Source organism: Neltuma alba, unplaced genomic scaffold (genome assembly GCF_004799145.2).
Source record: "Neltuma alba isolate B1F8T4 unplaced genomic scaffold, ASM479914v2 tig00001968_pilon, whole genome shotgun sequence".
Classification (NCBI taxonomy): Eukaryota; Viridiplantae; Streptophyta; class Magnoliopsida; order Fabales; family Fabaceae; genus Neltuma; species Neltuma alba.
In genome coordinates, this window is record NW_021632690.1 from 59,547 (window position 1) to 84,319 (window position 24,773).

At 34.6% G+C, this 24,773-nt stretch overlaps 1 protein-coding gene across 2 annotated transcripts; it reads right to left on the reverse strand.

Annotated features, from left to right (window-relative positions):
- Window positions 1-3,746: 3,746 nt before the first annotated feature.
- On the reverse strand, window positions 3,747-8,909 carry LOC114714767 (UDP-D-xylose:L-fucose alpha-1,3-D-xylosyltransferase MGP4). 2 transcript variants are annotated; one of them, XM_028899546.1, is made up of 5 exons: window positions 8,648-8,909; window positions 7,266-7,788; window positions 6,329-6,490; window positions 5,373-5,588; window positions 3,747-4,524 (listed from the first exon to the last, which is right to left on the reverse strand). In XM_028899546.1, exons 2-5 carry the CDS (start codon window positions 7,743-7,745, stop codon window positions 4,315-4,317), a joined length of 1,068 nt encoding a protein of 355 aa, XP_028755379.1. In that variant the 5' UTR covers window positions 7,746-7,788; window positions 8,648-8,909; the 3' UTR covers window positions 3,747-4,314. The 2 variants fall into 2 exon arrangements, with proteins under 2 accessions (XP_028755379.1, XP_028755371.1); XM_028899538.1 differs by lacking the exon at window positions 8,648-8,909 and having other exon boundaries at window positions 7,266-7,981.
- Window positions 8,910-24,773: the final 15,864 nt, after the last annotated feature.

Sequence of the window (24,773 nt, forward strand, 5' to 3'; positions counted from 1 at the left end):
CAGCTTTCAGGATAAATTATTCTGAAAATATCATAATAAAATGTACTATAAATTACGAAGGCTGATCCATCTTAAGTTTCTTGTTAATGCATGTACGTCACTCTTTGTATTTGAATTTAATGAAAAATTAAATATGATTTATTTAATGAGAACCTTCGAGCAGCATATTAATTAATTAAATGTGATATGCATTTATTATGGCCAATGACATGAACATTTGAACCGAACCGAATTGGGAGGCGGTCGCTTTCTCAAAGATCCCATCGGACCTACAAAAGCCGCTGTTGAATTTTCCTCCAGATTGCACTTATCTGATTTTTTTTATTATTACTTCCAATTTTTAATATAAAAATTTATTTAATTTTTATTTTAGTCATAAATATAAAATTCTAATCCATTTTATCTTCATATTTGTCTATTTGTTGTTAAAATAATCTTTCTAATAATAATAGTTTTAGTTAGTAAATTTGAGTAGCAAAGATATTTTAGGAAAGACAATACCTATTTACTACAAATAACTAACTTCAATTATTTTTTTAATCTACTCAAATTAGTCAACTAGCTTTCATATTTAGGATCGAAAATAGTATATATATGTGTATGTATTGCTTTCGGTTGAGCTAGTTAGGTTCAACTCTAAATGTGACTTCCATAAAAAATAAAAATCCTAAATATATGACTTAATATATTTTATCTTTTAAATTTATAATTTATCGTCTAAAACATTTCTATTGATTATATATGTATATAAATCAACTTTCGATAGCCATGATTAAACAGTATATAAATCAACTCATATTTATTATAAGTCTTAAGTGACTTAGGAAAATTTTCAGTTTATGCCAAATAAAAAAAATATAAATCAGCTCATATTTATTATGAATAATTAATTTTATTAATTTTATTAATTTTTTTAAATTAATTAAATAATTTTTTATATTAATGACATAAAATAGTACAATGTTTAATTGACAGTTTGTACTCGATTGGCAAACACAGGTAGAAACTTGGGGAGGCAATACCTGTATGCTTTTTGGGCAGGGCAGATTTGGGGACCCCACCCGGAAAAAAAGGAAGAAACTAAATAAGAATACCCCACACGCGCTCACGGTCCCAACTCTCATACACGTTTACGTAAAAAAAAAATAAAAAAAAAATTGCTTACAGGAAAATATGAATCTTCATCAATAAAAAATGTGAAATCTAATATTTATATTATACATGTTAAGTTTTTCAACTAGATTGTTTGGGAAAACATGGAGAATAAAATTTTTGTTGTTGTTTGGCAAAACATACATAAATTTATCATAATAATTGAGTGATTACTTTCATAAATATATTTTTAAGTAAAATTATTCATAAATGCAAATATGATATCTCTATTTATTTTATCTCCTACATTTATAATTTCTTTTCAAAATATTTCTGTTAATTGTATATATTAAAGGATTCTATCAAAAATAGTTTCAATGCACATGATTAACAAGAACATTTTAGAAAAACTAATACTAATTTATTACAAATAATTAATTTAACTAATTTTTTAATATTCTCAAATTAATTATATAGCTCCTATATTAATGATCAAAGTTTGAAGGTAATACTAATAAGTCTCAAGGTATTCAATATTTACGAGTCAAATTGCATAATTTATAAATATTAAATTTATTGGAACTTATTAGTAAAATTCATTGGGATCAAACATTGAACTTTTTATAGTTATATGTATTGACTTATGTTTCATAAAAATTAAATATTTATCCTAATCTTTTGTTCAAAAATTTATCAATATGTTTATACTACAAGCATAAAATTTCTACATGTTCTTTATACTTTTCAAAACTAATATATTAAATATATGATTTAAAATAACATATTTTTCATTTCCTTAATATGTTTTAAAATAATAAATCATTACTGTCTTATATTTTTCTGATTATAAAATTATTGTAATAAAATTATTATACTTTGTCTGTGTGTGTTATTATTTTATCAAGATTATATAATCTTCATCCGTCTTTATTCTTTGCCGAAAAAGACAAACAGACTCATTGTATTGCAGGAGGCAAAAACCAATTTGTTTTTTACCATAGAGGGGCCAAGCAAGCATGTTTTATGGGTGTGATCATCTTAGATTTTTTCTAAAAAAAATGATTTTCTGTCTTAGATTTCTTATCTTGTTTTATCTAAATTAACAAAAAAGTAAATTGAAAGGATCTACCTTTTTCAAAATGTCTATCTGGAACAAGTATTTGGATCCCATGAAGCTACTATTTGGTACAATTGTTTAATCAAGTGAGTTTTTGTTGGTATTTGGGATCTAGTATTTCGTTTAGCAGAAAGATAATTATAAATAAAAGTTTAGGTCAGACAAGATTCATCAATGTCACTAGAATAAGCATTTTGTTTTGAAAATTGATCATAATTTTTTTTTTTTGGCCAGCGTTTGTAATAGTATTTACTGCTCATTACCTACTTCTGTCTCTATTTAAGGGGTGTTTGGCAAAACCAAAACCTAAGTTTCAGAATCACTTTTCCGCAAAACGAGGTAATCTCCTCTACATATTTACTTCGTAATCCGTAAAAGCACTTCTAAAACCATGGTTTGGTTTCTATCCAAAATGGGTTTATGTTGTTAGTGAGACCCAGTATTTCTTGACAAAATCAATTAAATTATACAAGACCCCCTGAATTCTAAATCTTACAGAACTTTCATAATCTTTAAAGCTTTACAATAAAATTCCTAAATTCTTTCATTTATGCGAGTAACTCTGGTATAATTAATTTTGTATATTAATTATCAGCAAATGATTTAAAATTTAAGAAGATTATCTACATATCAATCAAATTTTGAGGGCTTTATGTGTACATAAAAATGTAGTTTAAGGATTATATAATTGATAGTTGAGGATTATCAATATAAACTCAAAAGCTCATTGAGGTTTATTATTAAGTTCTAAAAATTAAGGGATCATTTGTACATGATTAAGAGTTTTGTGTGCTTTAACTTGTTTATTTTCAATAAAAATTTGGGTTAGTTTAGACTAGTCTTACTAACATCTTTAAAACAAGCTTGATTGTTCAATACACGATCACTTATTATCAACCAACATGATTTTTGCATTATTAGCATGATTATTAGATTTAAGTCATGTTTTTATCGATTCAACCAATTTTTTATTGGAAATATAGAAATGATTTGATTATTACAGCGAAAAAGTGAAATCGTTGCTTTCCAACTTTTTTTTTTTGGTTATAATAATGAACTTTTAGTTATTAATGAAAAAGTAACTTTGTGTTATTTATGCATGTTTTAATTACTTGATCATCACAATTTCGTTTTCAATTATCTCTTGTCTTAAATTTTTTTTTTAAAAATCTTCCTTTATTTAAGTTAACAACAGGTAAATTGAATGAAAGGAACTGCTCTATTATTCAAAATCACTGGGGACCCTTGCCCAAAAATAAAAGTCGTTTGAGACAATAATATGATTTTGATACAATGGAGGTACTATTTAGTACAGTTATTTAATCAAGTGGGTTTCTGTTAATATTTCCTTCCAGAAAGATGATTATTTTAATCTTCCTTTATGGGTTCAGACCAGCCCTCTAACATCACTAAAGTAAGCTGGTCAGCATTTGAGATAGTTGTTCATCATGAAATTAGATTATTTAAATTCATATTTCGAATTTATTTAATAATTTATTTTTATACATATAATATTATTATTTCACCTCTAACCAGGTAAATAATAAAAACTATGATCCAGCGACTTTTACAGTAAATATCCCATCCAACTTTTAAAACATTAATTTACACGTAAAAGCTACTTTTTTATCTATTGTAAACAAAAAGACCAAAGTGAAAATCACAAAAGGGATAATGAAAAATGGCCCGGGTCCCAGCAGATGCCATACTTGCTACATAGCAGTTTTGGCACAAGTCCAGTTCACTTCCCCAAAGGGAGATATTCTTAGGCAAAACCAGTTCACAAAAATGTTGTCATCGAAGTAAATTAAGAAGGGATGCACACTTCTCCATCAGACCCACCTCGGTCATGTCCCTATTTTTGATAGACTTCATTCACTGAATTTTTCTGTAGAGCTTTGCTGGCTTAAGATTTTCATAACACTATTAACTTGCCAGCCAATGATTGAGTGACGTTCATGGGTTCTTCGGGAAGCCAATGGACTGCAAGAATTTCTTCTTTCAAGATGTGTCATGCACGGTGGGATAAGTGGGTTGGACAGAAGTACCATGTGAACGGAAATGCTTTTGATCATGGCAAAAAATATGCAGAGATCTCCCGCGAATCATAATCCACCAAGTGGGGACTCAAGGGCGTGATCATCCACCAACCAGAGGCCATAATCACGAAACCGTTTTGTCTTCTTCTCGAAACCTATGATATAGTTGTTGTGAATTATAACGTGCTTTCCTTTAGTCTCCTTAACCCAGGTCTTGTTCTTGAAATACAAACCTCCTGTGGGGAATGCAGGCTGGGGCAGCAAGTACAGGTCCACCTGCAGAGAGTTGCATGAAGACGACAAAAACAGCTTCACTTCAGATGCTTTTCAATACATCAATAGAAATTTGCTTATGATGGTATAATGTTCGGAAATGCAAACTTAATTATAAACAAATTGAACTCCTTTGCAAAAATGATAAAAGAAGATTGCGCATTACAAAAAATCATAAACTGACTTCTAGACAATAATAAACTCAATTCTACAGGAGCTTCACTTAGTTTTCCAGACAAATTCGCTGACTCTTCGATTGCATTAAACTCACTACTATATGAGATTTGGGTTCATCCTTCTAGCGCACATATGAGAACCGTTGAAGCAGATTTATAGCACTTGAGAACTATAATCACAAACATAGATGAGAAGTGCAAATTGACAGTTCATTCATAAAGAGAATTTTGGAGTCTATTATTGACAGGAACCACAGCAAAACCCCTCCTCCCAATGACAATTTGCCTCCTCTGGTCATTCCTTGATAACCCAGGAGAAACAAAGGATTGATTTGTCTTGAGTTGGCATGGAAAAGTAATTCCTGTATTCTGCTTTTCAATTGAGAAAGGAAACTGCATATCCCTCATTTATTTTCATGTAATAAATATCTTCCATAAACACTACTCACATTATCATCAGATAGATTAGCGAGAATTTGCCCGTAAACCTCAGAATAAATGACTCTATAGTTTATACTGAGCACAGCCCTTTAAATCCTATTATTCTAATGGAAATATCGAAGTTTTCTTTATTTAAAAAAAAAAAAAAAAAGCTTACTTCTCACATGAGTTTGCAGTATAAGTAACATAAAAACTAAATCGGAAACTAAGCCAAATGGGACAAACGTTACAGACCTCTTTAGCAGCCTTCATCAAAGCCCAGTTAAAAGCAGGCTGATCATTAGATTTCTTGGTCTTAGACCATGGCTGAAGCTGAAGTTCTTCAATCCACTTTTTCATAACTAGCTTAGCTCCATCAGTAGTGCGCAGGAAAATCATGCAACTGCATATGTAAGGGCGCCCCTTTTTCCCTGGTGGTGGTAAATCATGAGAGTGGTTTAATGGTTTGATCTGGTCAAAAAAAAGAAATGAAAAGAAATCAATGAGATAAGAATACAGCATCACATTGCAAGGACTTCAGAAGGGGAAAAGCCCTGCTAGAGCCTCATTCGTTAGAATCATATGAATGCGCTTTAGGAAACACCAACATTTCCCAAGTATGTATCCATATATGAAATCCAGGTCTTTGAAATTATTTGAATACATATTTAGGGAACACAAGCAGGTCCCAGGTATGCCTCCACCAGATATGATACCCAAGTCTTTGAAGGAATTCGAATACTTATATAATCATCTATTCTAATATCGAACAGCAATCAAAATCCCGAAGGACCAAATAAGGAGGAATCCTATACATGCTGAACTGCTACATGACTACATCAAGTAATGCCATGGATCTTAAGTTTTATTATCAGACAAGCTTTAATTCACGGTTAAAAAGAAAAGGAGAAAGAGAAGAGTTAATCAGAATACATACTGGCCAATCAATACAATTAGAATTCTCATTTTTGCGAATATTATCTGCATCTAGGTCCTTCAGTGAAGATCTAGTGAAATAACATATACTTTGAGTCATCCTCCACAAAACTGTACTTCCTTATATTTAACAAGTAACAATAGTTTGAGGTGATAAAACAGGTAATCCCCTTATACTATCCCATCCCAGAAGCCAAAAGTAGCTCTGCATGATTCGATGTAGATAATAATTGATATGAAGCAAAAATGTACCAGACTTATATTCACACACTTACTGTAGTCATATCATCTGTAAAATACACATCATGACTCCCTTCCAAATAAGGAAATGGATCAGCCAACCAAACCATATCAACATCATTGTACATAACATTGTATCCAAGCTCCAAAATCTGCAGTAGATGGCGTGGTCTCCTGGCTGTAAAGTTGAAGAAACCCTAGACAAAAAAATAAACAATTGATTCTCAGAATCAGCACCGTGTATCGTCAAGAAATGGATCCAATTAATGATTTCATTACAGATGCAACCAAGTAACAATAGATATCTTCTTATATTGCTGAGAGACAGATAGCCAAAAGTTATCTAGTCTAGAATCTGATGAACACTCTTCATAACCAAAGGAACCGCATTCAATTTGTAAGGCAGGATGAATAATGCTAACATAAAATCAAAGCAGTTTTTCGTGCCACAATGCGTCAATTGAAAAAAAAAAGGGGTTATGCTACACATTCTTACAAATCAGCGAAGGCAGGCGAAATAGATTAGCAAATCAGCAATTCTGCGTCTTAAAATGTATACGCAATTAAAATGGCAGCTTTCGTTATGGAAACTGGAAAGGGGAAAAACTAACTTGCTACTTCGTCGATTATGCAAAGTAAAAGAACGATAAACTCAAATCACGAATTACCCGCTTCTGAGTCACAACTAAACTCTAATAAAATCAATATCAACTTCAGATGCCTATTATTGAAATATATAGAACACTAGAATCAACAAAATAAGACTAAACTAAAAATTTCATACTGGCATTGTTAGAACTAATCGGCTCTAGTATCTGAAAATTGAAAATTAGAGAATACATAAGCTCGTCTTAAAAATGGTCCCTTCAAGTAACTAGACGAAAGAAAGAACTATCCTGCAAGCACCAATAATTTCCGGGGCCAAAGTTAAGTTCGTAGTATGATCATATAATTAAATCACGTTGTACATACCTGAGAACCAAACTTATGGGCAGCTTCACCATCAAGCACAGGTGGGATAAGTACCGCATGGCCAGGCCAACGCTCATTGACCTTATAAAGTGTCGCATAGTCCTCCGCAATCACAAGCACCATATCTTGACGATTTTGCCTAGCGATGCTTATCAACCAGTTATTAAGAAAAGCCAAGTAGGGTTGGCTCACAATACAAACTATCACCGTCCCATTCTTGGCCACAAAAGGCAGCGCTTGTGCCAATGTATAGTGACGCCACTTGGAGATCGCCGGTTCGGAAGCTGAGAAGATGCCTTGGGGCAAGTCCACCCAGGGCGAGAAGACGCCAAACACCACAACGAGACACAAGAGGACAAGAAGCGCAATAGGGCTGAAAATCGAAATCCGTTTCTGGGAATTCGTCGAGGATGGAGGGGAAAAAGGGAATCGATTGGTGAAAGGATTGTGAATTGTTCTTTGATGAAGTAAGGATGACATCGCCGAGAATTTGTCGGGAAAATTGGGGAAATGATACGAAAGCCTAGATTGCAATGTACAGAAGAAGAATAAATTGCAAAACTTTGATTGAAATTAAGAAACTTTGAAGTGCAATAGTGCAGCTGTAGATTAGATTTCAGATCTGAACATGGAAACTAGCTAGCGCGGTTCTCAGATGAGCCATGGTTTCGATGAGTACAGTTAAAACTCGTACTAGTTATTTTTTATTTGATAAACAAACCATGACTAAATCGGTTGGAAAAAAATCAGGTCTAAATCAAGTGCTTTTCATTCAATTACTTCAAATTATGTTTTTGTGTGTGTATTTTGCCAACGAAAATTATGTTTTATGGCTGCATCTTAATTAGTTTTTATCATTTGACTTATTCTATTAATTTTATCAATCTATTCAATTCAATTTTTAGCCATTTTTGCTTCTAGTAAATTTTATAAAAATAAAATTAAAATCTCCATGAAGTTATAATTAGAGATGTTTACGGGATAGAATGGAACCGGGACAATCCCATCCTAATGAACAGAAACAGGACAAAATTTTTGGTCCGTGTCCCGTCCCATTCCGAAAGTGTCCAAGTTCCAAACGGAATAGGACACAACCGGGATGGGACCGAGACGTCTCGCCACTTTCTTCTTCTTCCTTTTTTTTCTGTGAAAAGATAATAAATAAAAAATGAACTAAAGCCGAGAGAAGAAGCATTATTTAAGAAATTAACCATGCCAAGGGACAAAATCAGTACCAATTTTCATTAGATCTGAACCAATTCATGAGAATCATAAGCAAAGAAACAAAACAACAGAGAATAATTAATATTTTCAGCGCCTCAAATCAAAGCATCTAACGCAATTTCTTCACACATCGATTAGCCGCAAAAAAATCCTAATACCTAAGCTTGAAATTTCTAGCTTGGGAGAGAGAAGGAGAAGGCGTGACGGAGACTGATAGAAGAACAGAGTGCAAGCGTGTAGCCAAGGCTGAGCGATGATAATGACGAAAGCTTGTGTCTTTAACTCACTGCTATCTGAATCTTTCATGGAGCCACACGATGATGATGAAGAGAACTTGAGAAGTGAAGGTAAAGTGAACAACAAGGCAATGGAACTAGCTGATGGATGGGAGAGAGCCGAGGAGATTGGCACGACGCAACCTATTGTGAGTCTACAACTTGCGATTGGGAGATAGCAACAGCAAGGGAAGGGGATGAACAGCAAGGCGGCGACTCTAAGAGTGGAGATTGTGAGGGCCGAGGGCTTGGGTGGGGAAAAGACAATGAAGCAATTTTTTTTTTTTTAAATGAGAGGAGTATCATATTAAATGTCTGGAGTAAGTTTAAAAATATTATTATCTATATACATATATATATCCAGGACGGGATCGGGACGGGATGACCCCGTCTCGCATCCCGTCCCGTCCAAGTTTTATTTTCTGTCTTGTCTCGAAAAAATTTTTGGACAAGCCTGTCCTGTCTCAATATGATCGAAATCGAGACAAGTAATTTTGAACACCCCTAGTTGTAATATTTTGTGTATATTTTGACACTCAAATTACAGGTTTAAATATGCATGTAAAACATTTTATGTACAGCTTAAGCCATTAATGAATTAGAGATCTTTTTATCCATATTTGGTCACATCTTTTTGACACTCCATGTTTCTCTCGTTCATCATCATAAGGTTTTCTATACAATGCAATGGTTGTACTTGGTGTCAAAATTGTCCATCCTCCGGTTGCCTCATCCCTCTATCCTTTTTTTGATTGTTTCATCATATTTCCATCACCTAGCCATGGCCAATATATAACAATAGTGCCTTTAATGCAGAGCCATCTTAGCTTGTTAGCTTTGAGACAAAATCACTTGAGGTGAAGAAATCAAAGGAAAAGATGGTGGGCAAGGAGGATGGGGGAGATATAGCTTCAACATTAAGGAGGCATTGCCATTATGTCATTCAGAAGGCATCATAGTAGTAAATGAGGCTATAAAGACTATTTCGTGCATCCTTTTTTATCTAAGCTTTTAGCATGATAGCTAGCATTTTATTCTTAAGGTTTGGTATGAAAGACTGCACGAGTTCAAATCTCACTTCTATTGAACATATTCAAAGATGAATCTTGTTTAAGATAGTGGATCGGGTTTTGCTAGGTGGCACATCCATTGTAAATCGGACTTACCTTACCTTATTGATATGTGCCGATTAAGATGTGATATCAAGCCCACTCATTCTTAAGCTTTTAGCATGATGGCTAGCATTTCATTCTTAAGACATCCATTGTAGATCGGACTTACCTTACCTTATTGAGATGTGACGATTAAGATGTGATATCAAGCCAACTCATTCTTAAGCTTTTAACATGATAGCTATTTTTGATTCTTAAGGTTTGGTATCAAAGACTGAACGAGTTCAAATCCCACTTTTATTGAACATATTCAAGGACGAATCTCATTTAAGATAGTGGATTAGGTTTTGCTAGGTGGCACATCTATTGTAGATTGGACTTACTTACCTTATTAAGATGTGACGATTAAGATGTGATACCAAGCCCACTAATATGAGTCATCCTGATACAAGTGATACAAAACCATAACTATTGTAGATCAAACTTACTTTGTTGGGAGTATGCTTGGGTAGTAAAATGTGTAGTGTGAGTAAAGTTCACTTGATACAAGAAGTCCCACTTTAGATAGAATTTGGCCTAGTAAGTTGACTCGATTAAGATGTGATACCAAGCATACTCATATGATTCCTCCTGATGCAAGTGATACAAAACCACATTTATTGTAGATCAAACTTACCTTGTTGGGAGTATGCTTGGTAGTAAAATGTGTAGTGTGAGCAAAGTTGACTTGATACAAGAAGTCCCCTTCAAATAGAATTTGGCCTAGTAAGATGTCCCACTTCTGATGGAATTTGGCCTAGTAAGTTGGCTCGATTAAGATGTGATACCGAGTATACTCATATGAGTCCTCCTGGTGCAAGTGATACAAAACCACCTTGTTGGGAGTATGCTTGGGTAGTAAAATATGTAGTGAGAGCAAAGTTGACTTGATACAAGAAGTTCCACTTTGGACAAAATTCGGCCTAGTAAGAGATATATAAGTAAAAACCAAAAGAACACATACACTCCTAATCTGAGGAGATGTGATGTCAAGCTTATCTATATGAATCTTCCTCCTGTTGCAAATTAAAACATATCATAGATACAAACTCTTGATGACCAAAAAAAAAAAAAGGACATTGATAAAACTAAACACAACCTTGATGAAGATATCTCTAGCTTGTCAGACTGATCATATTAATCCATGCTTTTAAGACACATGAAAATGATTAACATAAGGGTAATAGGGCAAAGTAACTCTATTTCAATTATCCACTATATATTTCTTAACCTTGTGTATCAATTAAAAGAAACATCACATTTATGTTAACACAATATGTGACCGTGTTATGATGGAAATAAAATATTTCTTAATGTTATTGATCCAAACAAAACCATAGCCACTCTCTAGCCCTTAAATAAAGACCAACCCTCCTTAGATGGAAGCTCTAAAATTGAGTCTGATCCTTCTGTTGAGTATAGTTCTACCTCTGACTTTGAAATGTATCATGCTGATATTTCCAGAGTAGCAATGGTCTACAATTAAAGATTCTTTTGACGAAGAACCATTTGTCCCTAATACATCTGAGCCTAGGAGAATAGATTACAAGCCAACCACTGGTCCATGATTCACTTTTGATGACTTTCCTCTAGAAAAATAGAGAGATAGACTCCATGACTTTGGAGCATGGATTGACTTGCAGCTTGCCAGGCATAATAGAAATCTTGAAGAAGTTCTCACTGAATTTCTCTCAAGATTGACGGGAACATTAAGAGAATAGTTTTAAAGTCTCAGTGATTACTAGCAGATAGAGGCAGCTAGAGTTGATAATGTAGGAACTCTTATCGGACTCATTCATAAGGAATTCATTAGTGATTTCCAGATCATTGACAAAAGGCAGCATCAAAAATACTTTAAAATGAAATGTTGTTCTTTATATAAAAGAGACTTGCAAAAGCATACTTGGATGAGCTAATGATGTCAATCTCAGGCATACTTTTATTGCCTCTCTTCCAAATGAGTTGCAACCAGAAATATGTCTGATATTTCTATAAGTGAAATATACCTGTTGGCATTGGCAATTGTGGACAAGCTCTATGAACAGTAGAAGTTCTTCAAAGGAATGCTGAAAGGACAATCAAAATTGAGGCATGCTTGCAAAAAAAACCCCATCTAAAGATAAAGTGCAAAGTCCATAAGGATTGCTCTTGTTCTACCAAGAGAAAATCTTATTATCGTCGATTCAGATATCCATACAGTTCTTATTCCAGAAGAAGATTTAGAAAGTCATTCCTGAGGTACGTCAAAAAGTGTAGGCCTTATTCAAAGAAATCTAACAGGTGCTATTTGTGCAAGAAAAAATGATATTTTGCAAAAAAATTATCCTAACAAGACAAAAAGAGAGAGGTGAAGATGCTACAACACTTGTAGATTGTTTTAATGATCAATGAAGATGAAGATATCGAATCTGTCATTGAAGAACAAGATGCTCAAGATAAAGAAACACAATATCTTCTTCCTTTCTCTGAAAATGAAGAAACTGATTTTGAACCTTCATCCCAAGAAGATAATAGTCCTCAAGGGTATTTATATTCCCTTGAACAACCCATGTATACCTTGAAATATAACCCATCTTTCTTTCGTGCCCTTTCTCCTCAACCAGGACACAACAAAGTTATCCCAAGCCAAATGTTAAAATCCATATCCTTCCAGGAAGATATGAAAAACCAATTCCTGTTATTGCTTTCATAGATACTAGAGTTTGCAGAACTATCATGAATCCTGAAGCATGGACTCCTTGTGACCAATATTTCCTTACTGCTGATTCAAATACATTCAAGATTGAATAGATTACATGAAGGAAGATTGGTATTCAATTCTTTCCCGGATGTGTTCCATGGATGAATTCTTGGAAGTGATCTCCCTAGAAAAGATATCATTATTTATCATACTAAGAATATTCAAGTATTACCTAAAAGAATTAGATATAAAAATTTCTTTAGTACATATACTAAAATTCCTAATCTGTTTGAAATCCAAAAAGCACCACTAAGATATGAAGGCATTCGAGATCATCTTCTTAAGTTTTGTGATGACAGTCATCAACTTCAAGCAGAATGAAGATATTAATCCCACAAAAGCTTCTCATCCAAGAATGAATCCAGAAGATCTCAAGCTTGTTAAAAAAGAATGTTTTGCACTACTTAAACAAGGCCTTATTAAACAAGTGTTCTATGTTGAAAAAAGATCAGAAATCAAAAGAGGAAAGAAAAGGTTGGTTATTGATTATAAACCTCTTAATATTTTCCTCCAAGATGACAAATTTCTTTTACTAAAGCCTAGTTCATTTACAGTCCATCTTAGAGATGCGAAGATCTTTTCTAAGTTTGATCTTAAAGCTAGTTTTTGGCAATTGAGTATCCACCCAGAAGATCGGCCCAAAACTGCTTTTTGTATACCAAATGCCCAATATCAGTGGATTGTTATGCTATATGGGCTCAAAGTCGCCCCATCACTGTTTCAAAAGGTCATGACTAGAATCTTTTGAACCTATACTTGATAACCTCCTTATTTATATTGACAACTTTTTACTCTTCTCAAAGGATGAGGATTCCCATAAACTTTTATTGTCCTAATTTGGAACAATAATTAAAAAATATGGGATTATGTTGTCGGCAAAGAAAGGAGAGACAGGTGCATTTTGAAAATGGCCAATATTATCCTGGACCACATATTGCAGAAGAAGTGCTCAAGTTCCCATATGATAATCTTACAGTAAAGCAAATTCAACAATTTCTGGGAATTATTAATTATCTTAGGGATTTTATCCCTCATGTGTCTAATCATACTAGCCAGCTATCCAAACTTCTCAAAAAAAATCCTATGGGGGACAGAGCAAACTTAAGCTATCCAAACTCTTAAAAGAATTGCACAATATCCATCGCTTTTAAAGATTCCTGATAAAGGATTGCAAATCCTGTAGACTAATATTAGTGATGACTTTTAGGGAGCTGTCTTAATTGAAGAAATAAATGGAAAGAGGTTCTACTGTGGACATGCAAGTGGACGATTCAAGGAATCAAAAAAGCATTATCATGCTCCCTACAATGAGATCCTTGCAGCCAAAAGAGGAATCGAGAAGTTCAATTTTCATCTCAATCCTTATTAGTTCACTGTCTTTTCCCAGAATGGTTAATCCCAAGGGAAAAATTTTACTAGACAACCAGTTACTCTGATGAAAAGACTAGTTTTCTCGCTATAAATTCACTGTCTATCACCTCAAAGGTCACCAGAACACCATCGCAGCTTTCCTCTCAAGGCCTCAGAAAGGTTCTGAGCCTCCAAAGCTCTTGTCACTCTCCAAACATCAACCCTGTTCATCCTAACCATCTCTAAACCAAAAATGCCTCACAAAATGAGAGCCACCATTTTTCCTCTTATATCCCGTCCTGAATCTCCAACAGATGTCTAAAACCTTGTCAAAAGCACTATGTTCTGTTGGCTACACTTTCTTCTCATGACTACTAGAATTCACCTATATCCTCAGCACTTTGATGCTGATGCTCCATACCTCATAGTTCCCATCATCAAAGGACCCATATCAAAAGAATTTTTATGGTACATTTGGTCCGTCTCAGCCAATTATACCTATGTCATAACCTTCTCAGCCATAGCCATACATGACCATCTGAATGATTCAAGAAACAAAAATTCTCCTCTTACTACACTCTTTGAGATGATTGCTCCTCTTCCCTACTGGAGAGGAAAACTTTAGAAAATTCTCAAGAATCATAATGTCTGGGACTTACCATCCTCAAAGCAAAAAGTTTTTTTCTGTTTGTATACTTTTTTCAGAAACTATGGCATAGATGCTAACCAAAGGCTTTACACAGACAACCATGGATTCTCCAAGTCACCACTCCCTCATGGCCAAGAAATGAAAGATTGTTAATGGAGAAAATTGAAAAAATATTAACTGCACTTAATCAGCCAGACACAAGAGAAGACACTTCATGTCTTTCTCTTAGACCTTTCCCTTAAGATTAAGTGCAGTTAATGTTTTTCTAATTTTCTCCATTAACAATCTTTCATTTCTTGGCCATGAGGGAGTAGTCACCTGGAGAATTAGATGGTTGTCTGTGTTAAAGCCTTTGGTTAGCATCTATGCCATAGTTTCTGAAAAAAAATATACAAACAAAAAAATTTCTTTTGTTTAAAGGATGGTAAGTCCTAGACATTATGATCCTTGAGAATTTTTTAAAGTTTTTCTCTCTAGTAGGGAAGAGGAGCAATCATCTCAAAAAGTGTGGTAAGAGGAGAATTTTTGTTTCTTGAGTCATTCAGATGGTCATGTATGACTATGACTGAGAAGGTTATGGCACAGGTATAATTGGCTGAGACGGACCAAATATACCATGAAAATTCCCCTGGTATGGGTTCTTTGATGATGGAAACTGTGAGGTATGGAGCATCAGCATCAAAGGGCTGAGGATATGAGTGAATTCCAGTATTCATGAGAAGAAGGTGGAGCCAGTAGAACATAATGCTTCGATCAAGGTTTTAGACATCTACTAGAGATTCAGGATAAGATCCAGGAGGGAAAATCGTGGCTCTCATTCTATGAGGCATTTTTGGTTCAGAGATGGTTAGGATTAACATGAGCTGATGTTTAGAGAGTGACAAGAGCTTTGGAGGTTGAGAAGCTTTCTGAGCCCTTGAGAGGAAATCTACGATGGTGCTCTGATGACCTTTGAGTGATGGATAGTGAATTTATAGTGAGAAAACCAGTCTTTCCATAAGAGTAACTGGCTGTCTGGCAAATTTTTTTCCTTGGGATTAAGCATTATGGTAAAAGACGTATTGTCCATTTTCACTCTGAACTGATAAGGACTAAGATGAAAACTAAACTTCTCGATTCCTCTTTTGACTGCAAGGATCTCCTTATAAGTAGCATGATAATGCTTTTTTGATTTCTTGAATTGTTCACTTGCATATCCACAATAGAACCTCTTTCCATTTATTTCTTCAATTAAGACAGCTCCCCAAAAGTCATCACTAGCATCAGTCTGCAGGATTCTCAGTCTTTTGTTAGGAATCTTTAAAAGAGGTGGATGCTGTACAATTCTTTTGACAGTTTGGACAGCTAAAGTCTGCTCTGTCTCCCATGCGGGAGGATTTTTTTTAAGAAGTTTGGACAACTGACTGGTATGATTAGACACATGAGGGATAAAATCCCTAAGATAATTAATAACTCCTAGAAATTGTTGAATTTGCTTTACTATAAGATTATCATCTGGGAACTTGAGCAGTTCTTCTGCAATATGTGGTCCAGGATAATACTGGCCATTTTCAAAATGCATTCCAAGAAATTCTATGCATCTAACACCTATCTATCCTTTTTTTGCCGACAACATGATCCTATATTTTTCAATTATTTTCCCAAACTGGGACAATAAAAATTTATGGAATCCTCATCCTTTAAGAAGAGTAAAAGGTCATCAATATAAATGAGGAGGTTATCAAGCATAGGTTCAAAGATTCTGGTCATGGCCTTTTGAAACAGTGATGGGGTGACTTTGAGCCCAAATGGCATAACAGTCCGCTGATATTGGGTATTTGGTATACAAAAAGCAATTTTGTCCCAATCTTCTGAGTGGATACTCAGTTGCTAAAAACCAGCTTTAAGATCAAATTTAGAAAAGATCTTCACATCGCCAAGATGGACTATAAATGAACTAGGCTTTGGTAAAGGAAATTTGTCATCTTTGAGGAAAATATTGAGAGGTTTATAATCAATAACTAATCTTCTCTTTCCTCTTTTGATTTCTGATCTTTTTTCAACATAAAACACTTGGCAAGCCCAATCAGATTTTGTTGGTTCAATAAGGCCTTGTTTAAGCAGTGCAGAACATTCTTCTTTAGCAAGCTTGAGATCTTCTGGATTCATTCTTAGATGAGAAGCTTTCGTGGGATTGATATCTTCGTTTTTCTTGAAGGGGAGTTTTATAAAAAAAAAAAAACTCTTGATTCCTCCATAATGGAGATAAATGAGAGAATTATTGATAACCGTTAGCACAAAACTTAATAAGATGATCTCGAATGCCTTCATATCCTGACGGTGCTTGTTATATTTCAAACAGATTAGGAATTTCAGTATATGCATTAAAGAAATTTTTATATCTAATTCCTCTAGGCAATACTTGAATATTCTTAGTATGATAATAAGCATCAAATCCAATAAGGATATCTTTTTCAGGAAGATCACTTCCAAGAACTTTCATTCATAGAATACATCCTAGAAAGAATTGAATACCAATCTTCCTTCGTGTAATCCATTCAATCTTGAATGTATTTGAATCATTAGTAAGGAAATATTGGTCATAAGGAGTCCATGCTTCAGAAGGAAGAATATCAGGATTCATGATAGTTTTGCAAGCTCCAGTATCTATGAAAGCAATAACAGGAATTAGTTTTTCATATCTTCTGGGAAGGATATGAATTTTAACATTTGGCTTGGGGATGACTTTGTTGTGTTCTAGTTGAAGAGAAAGGAAACCAAAGAAAGATGGGTTATGTTTCAGGGTATATATGGGTTGTTCAAGGGAATATAAATACCCTTGAGGACCATCATCTTCTTGGGATGAAGGTTCAGAATAAGTTTCTTTGTTTTTAGAGAAAGGAAGAACATATTGTGTTTCTTCATCTTGATCATCTTGTTCTTCAATGACAGATTTGATATCTTCATCTTTATTGATCATTAAAACAATCTGCAAGTGTTGAAGCATCTTCACATCTCTTTTTGTTTTGTTAGGACAATTTTTTGCAAATTGTTCTTTTTTCTTGCACAAATAGCACCTGTCAAATTTCTTTGAATAGGGCTTATGTCTTTTGAAGTACCTCAGGAAAAGCTTTCTAGATCTTCTTCTAGAATAAGAACCCTTTGGATATCTGAATAAATGATAATGAGATTTTCTCTTGGTAGAACAAGAGCAATCCTTATGGTCTTTGCACTTCATCTTCATATGGGTTTTTTGCAAGCATGCTTCAATCTTGACTGTCCTTTTAGCATTCCTTTGAAAAACTTCTGTTGTTCACAAAGCTTGTCCACAGTTGTCCATGCCAACTGGTATATTTCACCTATAGAAATATCAGACATATTTCTATGAAGTGCATTGATGGCTCTTTGAAGTTCTGGTTGCAGTTCATCTGGAAGAGAGGCAATAAAAGTATGCCTGAGATTGACATCATTAGCTCATCTCTGAAAATGCTTTTGCAAGTCTCTTTTATCTAAAGAACAGTATTTCATTTCAAAGTATTCCTGACAATGCCTTTTGTCAATGATTTGGAAATCACCAATGAATTCCTTATGAATAAGTCCCAGAAGAGTTCCTGTATTATCAACTCTAGCTGTCGCTATCTTCTGGTAATCACTAAAACTTTGAAACCATTCTCTTAATGTTCCCGTCAATATTGAGAGAAATTCAATGAGAACTTCTTCAAGATTTGTATCATGCCTGGCAAGCTGCAAGTCAATCTATGCTCCAAACTCATGGAGTCTATCTCTCCATTTTTCTGGAGGAAGGTCATCAAAAGTGAACCATGGACCTGTGGTTGGATTGTAATCTATTCTCCTAGGCTCAGATATGTTAGAGACAAATGGTTCTTCGTCAAAAGGATCTTCAACTGTGAGATCTGGTTGGACCATTGCTACTTTGGAAATATCAGCATGATACGTTTTGGAGTCAGAGGTAAAACTATACTCAACAGAAGGATGAGACTCGGTTTCAAAGTGTCTATCTAAGGAGGGTTGGTCTTTATTTAAGGGCTGAAGAGTGGCTATGGTTTTGTTTGGATCAACAACTTCTTCTTTTTTTCTCTGTCTAGCAGAGAAGTCTGTTTTGGTAGAGATGATAGTATTATAACTCCTTGAGAGGATGGTGTTGGTTCAATGGGTTTAGTATATGAGGATGATGGCTAAAAAGGTCTTTCAGGTAAAGGGAAAGAGGTGGTCTTACCGGAGGTCTAAGGAGGGGATTTGGTTGTATAGGTGGAAGAGTAGGTTGAGGTTTTCTCAATCGTCTTAAAATGGGATAAGACATTTTGAAAACCTTACTATAATCATATTCTCTGGGATAAAAGGGAGGTGATGTTGGATATGTAGGAATTTGAAAACTAGAGGGGTAAGATGGATAAGGGTCATAGATAGTCTGTGCATGATCATTGGCAATATCTAGCTCAATTCTTTGTAAATCCTTTCAGATTTGTGATAATTCTTGCTCCTTTCTGGTGAACTCTGGTCCAATATATCCTTGATAAATCATTTCAAATCTGCACCCAGTTGATAAGCCTGAGAAGTTAAAGTCATATAAAGCTATTTGACTTAATCAGAGATTTGGTCAAGTCTACTTGTCAAAATATCGATTCTAAGAGTCAACAGATCAATCTTTGAGTCAATCTTTATCGGGTTCTATTTTGACTGATTGTATTCTCGGTCTGCCAGTTAAGAACTTCTTCTATTGCTGAAACTGGCCTATTTTCACCAGTAGGATTAATTTCTGTTGGGACAGAGAAAGGTTTTGCTATAACCTTTGTTTCTCTATTGGTTCTTTCAATCGAAGGAAAGTCCTACTCACAAGGATCCATCATTGCTATACATGGGATAGATTGTTGAATGATAAGAATCACTGGATCTGGCCTCTGTTTAGGAAGAAGGTTTTCATGACCTGTTTCTTTAACTAAATCATATAGAGATAATTTACCAGAAGAAACAGTAGGAACAGGAACCTTCCAGTTTCTAGCTTTCTGCTTCGGGCCATGATCATCATCATCATCATAATGATAATGGTAATGCTTGTGGGAACAAAGAGATGTATTCTTCTTTTTTTCTTCTTTGTAGCATATCTGATGGGATAAGACCATTCGGGCTCATCTTCATCATCCGATGCTTCCCACTAATAAGGTGTATCATATTTACAATCAGAATCACATTCCTCGGGTGCATGATCCTAAATAAAATGACTATTTATGTGAGACACATAACATGGCTTGGCATTTTGATCTACCCAAGCAATTGGAGGATCTCGCTTGGATGACATAGGCTGGGGTGATTGACAAAATATGTCCGAAAGGAACAGAAGGACCTTCCTGGCCTGGCTTTGTGAAAACAGTTTTGACTGTGCCGTCTGGAAGCCTTTTTATCTCAGGGGGAGTAGAAGTATGAACATCCCTCTAAACGCCATAAAATTGTTTTTCATAGTTGGTGATCCGTTCAAGAGGCATCATTTAAGCAAGTTCTTCTTTAGGGATCTGTTTGGAGATCAGGATGATGGAGGTATCATCAACTCTATCAGAGACCACATAAAGAGCATCTTTAGTGGAATTTGGAAAATAGAGATCAAGAGCATGGTTCTGGAGTCTGTAGATAATTTGATGATGAAGAGTTATTGCGATGGCTCAGGGATCTTGTTCTGCTCTAACTATCTAAACCTGGACTTTTAATCTATCTGTCAAAGTTGGATCTAAGAGTTTGATGTTAAAATCCGGAGTCATGGTAAGGATGACATTGCCGTTGCTAAGAATGGTCAGGGCAGTACCAATCAGAGCATTACTGTAAGAAGTATAGGTAGTATCAACTAAAGCAACCTTAGCAGTGGCTGGTATTCCTTTTTCTCCCATGAAGTGTAAGGATAAGACGTACAGCCCCAACATGGAAATGAGTATAACTATGAGCCTTCCATTCATCGATTAAAGGCTGGGCTATAGTAATAATGAATACTGTTCAGAAGAGGAGGCAGGAAGACCATAGTTTTCTAGATTAATATACTAGACAATTTCTTTTACATGGGGCCTTTCGGTGGAGATCAGGCTTCTAACATTTCTGGAAACACAGCTGGTTCAATGGTAGAGACTATGAATTCTAGCATCTTTAAAAAGATTATCTATCTCAACAAGATTTTCTATTTTTCTAGAAAGAGTTTTGTGAATGGAGGAGAGAAGTCTTTACGGGGTAAAGGAAGAAGAAAGGTGAACGAATTCAAGGTTGTTTGAGGTTTCACTCATGATAAGATGATATCTTCTTACTCACATTCACAAATAATATCTCATCTCTATCAAGATTGTACTAGCTCTAATACCACTCGACTATGTTAGCTGAACTGGACCAAGCTAACATAGTCTGATATCCAAAGTTTCAGTCTAAGTAAGGCCACTCATTCTCAACTCATCAACGGGTCACGTTAGGACTCTCAGCTTTAAATACCAGACCTAGGATAAGTGAAAACATTGTCACTAAACATTACTTTATTGATCATGGTCAGATTCTATTTCTGATGTACAGGATCCTCTTCAAAAGCCAAGTGCAAAGCTTTTCCTTATCTTGCAAGAAATTAGGGGTTAGAATCAAACAAAACTCACAAATTTTCATAAAATTATCGAATTCTTGAATAAGTGAGTTAATAAGAGAAGCTAAGTAGAATAAATGAGGTAGCATAAAACTTATAGTCAGCTTGGCACAAGTTATTCCCTTAGAAAAGATATCACTAAATGAAAGGTTTCATTATAAATTATGAAATAATTGAAGAGGAAGCTTTACTATATAAAGGGAAGTAAAGAAGAAAATAACGTCACTTTACTCTAGAATTAGATAGATATGTTTATAGTATATTAGTAGTAAAATAATGATATATACCTTGACTAGTGGGATAATTAAGGAAATTGGAAAAGACGATAAAGTCAACAATTCAGCTGTTTTCTTTCTATCCTAAAGAGATTGAAACACACGCTAATGGGAACATAAACAATTACTCTGAAGGATATTTTTATGACTACCAACATCACCATTTAGCCATGAGGGGGAAAAAAGAAGAAGCATATAAATTAATCCAATCATATAAGAACCTACGAGAAGATGATAAAATAAGCACATCCATTAAAACGAAAAACAAAAAAAGATGGGTTATCATTCCTTAGCCAGCCAACTTACAAGGAAATAATATATCTCGAATGGAAAAAATTAAAAGAAAACCGGTTAAAACCCTTGATCTAATGGCATCATACTATCACAAACAAACGTCCTCTAAACCCCTTAATTGTGAATAACACAAAAGGTTAATTGCCAAATCTAGAGTTGTCTTTAACACTTGAAAACATAAGAGGCAACAAAAAATGCCAGTAAAATTTGCAAGTTTAAAGATGAAATAACAAAACAATTAGATACTGTTATTTTTCAAGATAAAGAATTTTAACCCTATAAAATATAAATGAAGTCAGCTGCATTAAAGTGAATCCAAAATGTCAAAAGTGGAAAATAGTTCACTAGCTTGTATTCTTACCAAAAAGCGAGCCAAAAATCACATAGCACGGCACACAGATCACTGATAGAGGAAGAAAAATGGCCATATCATATCATCTACTATATCACCAAGACCACGCGTTTCCAACATTATTCCCAGTTTATTTTCCTTCTTATGTACCAGTGACGTCAAAAATGCCTACGCTAATGAAACAGAACTTAGATGCCTAAAACAATTAAGTATATCAGAACAAGTGCCTAATATTTTTGTCATATCAATGTCTGACGTTAATGTTTCATTGTCCCTGCCTCTTAGTATACGAATTGTCCTCCAGGCAAGAAACTTAATCCAAAATAATTATCTTTCTTACATGCAGGCAAAGAAAATCCAATATAAGCAACCATTTGATTGCTTTCACAGGTCAAGAAGATATATGGTAAAGAAAGAATCTAAGGTCCTATTAAAAGAAAAAAAATTAAGAGGTTTGTTAAAAGATTGTTTTTTGATCATGGATGTTAAGGAAACTGAATACCAACAAATAAACATAGATGCTTTAAATCAATTAATCATCCATTTGACACCCTTTTCAACAATTTGATGTACGTGCAAGGAAAAGTTGCAGAAAAACTTCAAGTAAAAAATATTAGGTACGATCAGCCAATAGTTAAAAATATCCACTGACTATTATTCAAGATGAGCCAATTACTATCATCTAAAATTCACAACCTTACATAACCTTACATACCCTTGCATAATCATGTGTTTCTCTATAATCACTTTTGATATGATAAATTGTAAATACAAGTAATAATTCATACCTGCTGGATGACAGACAGTGGTTGATATCTTGATTGGAATAGAAAGCGTAGCCATCACTAAGTTTGTGAAATCCCGGAGAGAAAGCAGATTGAAACAAAAACTTTGGTATTGTGGCATGAAATAATTTTGATGGTTGAGTCAGCAATGTGCTCATGAAATGATTATGAACAAAATAAGCAAAGATAATATGTTCCAATTTGTGAGATTATAAAAGAAGTAGATTATCTAGAAAAACTAATTCCAAATAAATTAATAATAAATATACCAACTCACCATGACATTTCTTGTCAAACTATCCACAATATCAGAGTTATTCACATTAAAGGTACTTTTAAACATATTTCCAAACAAAGCTGTGTGTATATACTAACTCACCATGACAGTGAAATTCATGATTCAACTGAGTCAGCAAACAAAATCTAAATATAAAATTATAATAAACTAAAACCACAAGTGCCAAAATTGAAATATATACGTACTTTCTCCAAAAGAAATAGTTACAGGGCACGAGCCTGTCGTTCTGAAAGAATCATTTGAAAATTTTGAAAACAGAATAATATTAGGGAGCAGGCAGGTGTAACAATGGAGGCCATTTTGTAGGATTAGGAATTGCAAAAGTTGGCAACGTAGTCTGATTGCCATATCTATTTGGAACAAATGCAAAAGCGGCAGGCCGAGTCTGCTACCGACTCATCATCAAGTTCCTTGTTAAGATCAAAACATTAAATTGGCAAATATTCTGACAGAAAATGTCACCTGCCAGAGGCCTTCACTAGTCAAAATGATGAACTAAGTGTCCTTATGTTTTGAACCATCACATCTGGTTCTGCAGTAATGTGTTCCTTCAATCTTCCATCCTTAAATGCCCTGCTTATAGCCAATTCATCATCCACTCTTCGAAGTTCCCAAAGAAAATCAGCAAATTAAGCAAAGTTATTGATAAGAAAGAAAAGATAGCATCGGTTACCTAAAGTAAAATTGCTGAGTAGGACTATAACGATCACAGGAAGAAAAATGCAGTAAATTGAAGAGTAATGAATGAGCATTGATTGTTTGTTCTTCCAATGTCCCAACAAAATCTGCAAGACATGTTGACTAGTTGCAGAGGACAAATGGGAATAAGATGAGACGTATATGTCTCTACATTTCGTTTTTGTAAACAAAGATATAGGTGTATTATCATCAGACAAAACCCACAGAAAATATATTTGCCCAGACGCAATAAGTTTAAGAATGAGAGGTATCTGCTTCAAACCCATAAAATTGAAATACATGCATATCACACTCTAAACAAATCTATATCAGGATCCTGAAAGGAAAATAATCCCAGTTTCACCCAGATATGCTACACACTTATACTACAATCACCAACGCTGCTTCAAGAACAACACGAAAAGTTAAGAAATGGGAGAGAGAGAGAGAGAGAGAGAGATTGGGGGCTGTTAAGGATCCCCAAAAGGGGATTACACCCTTTTACAAGCCAGATGGAAGAGAGAGAGGGGCGTGAGAAACCTGCAAAGTCAAGTTTTTCCGAAGGAGAACATTAGCCTGAGTCCAGAAGAGCGCAGAGCCAGCAGGCAAATCCGCCATTGATGACCGTTAAATTCAACTGTGGGTGTCAGATTGCCTGGCTCGAACTCTCGGATCAAGAGGTGAAAGCAAGCAATGCAGTACACTTCCACCACCAAGCCATAAATTCGATAGGTGACTGTTAAATTCAATCGAATGGATGCGTCTAGTCTTAAAATACATAGCCGTTTGCTCACAACGTTCGGAAATTTAAATTTTCATTCTATTTTGGAGTCCAT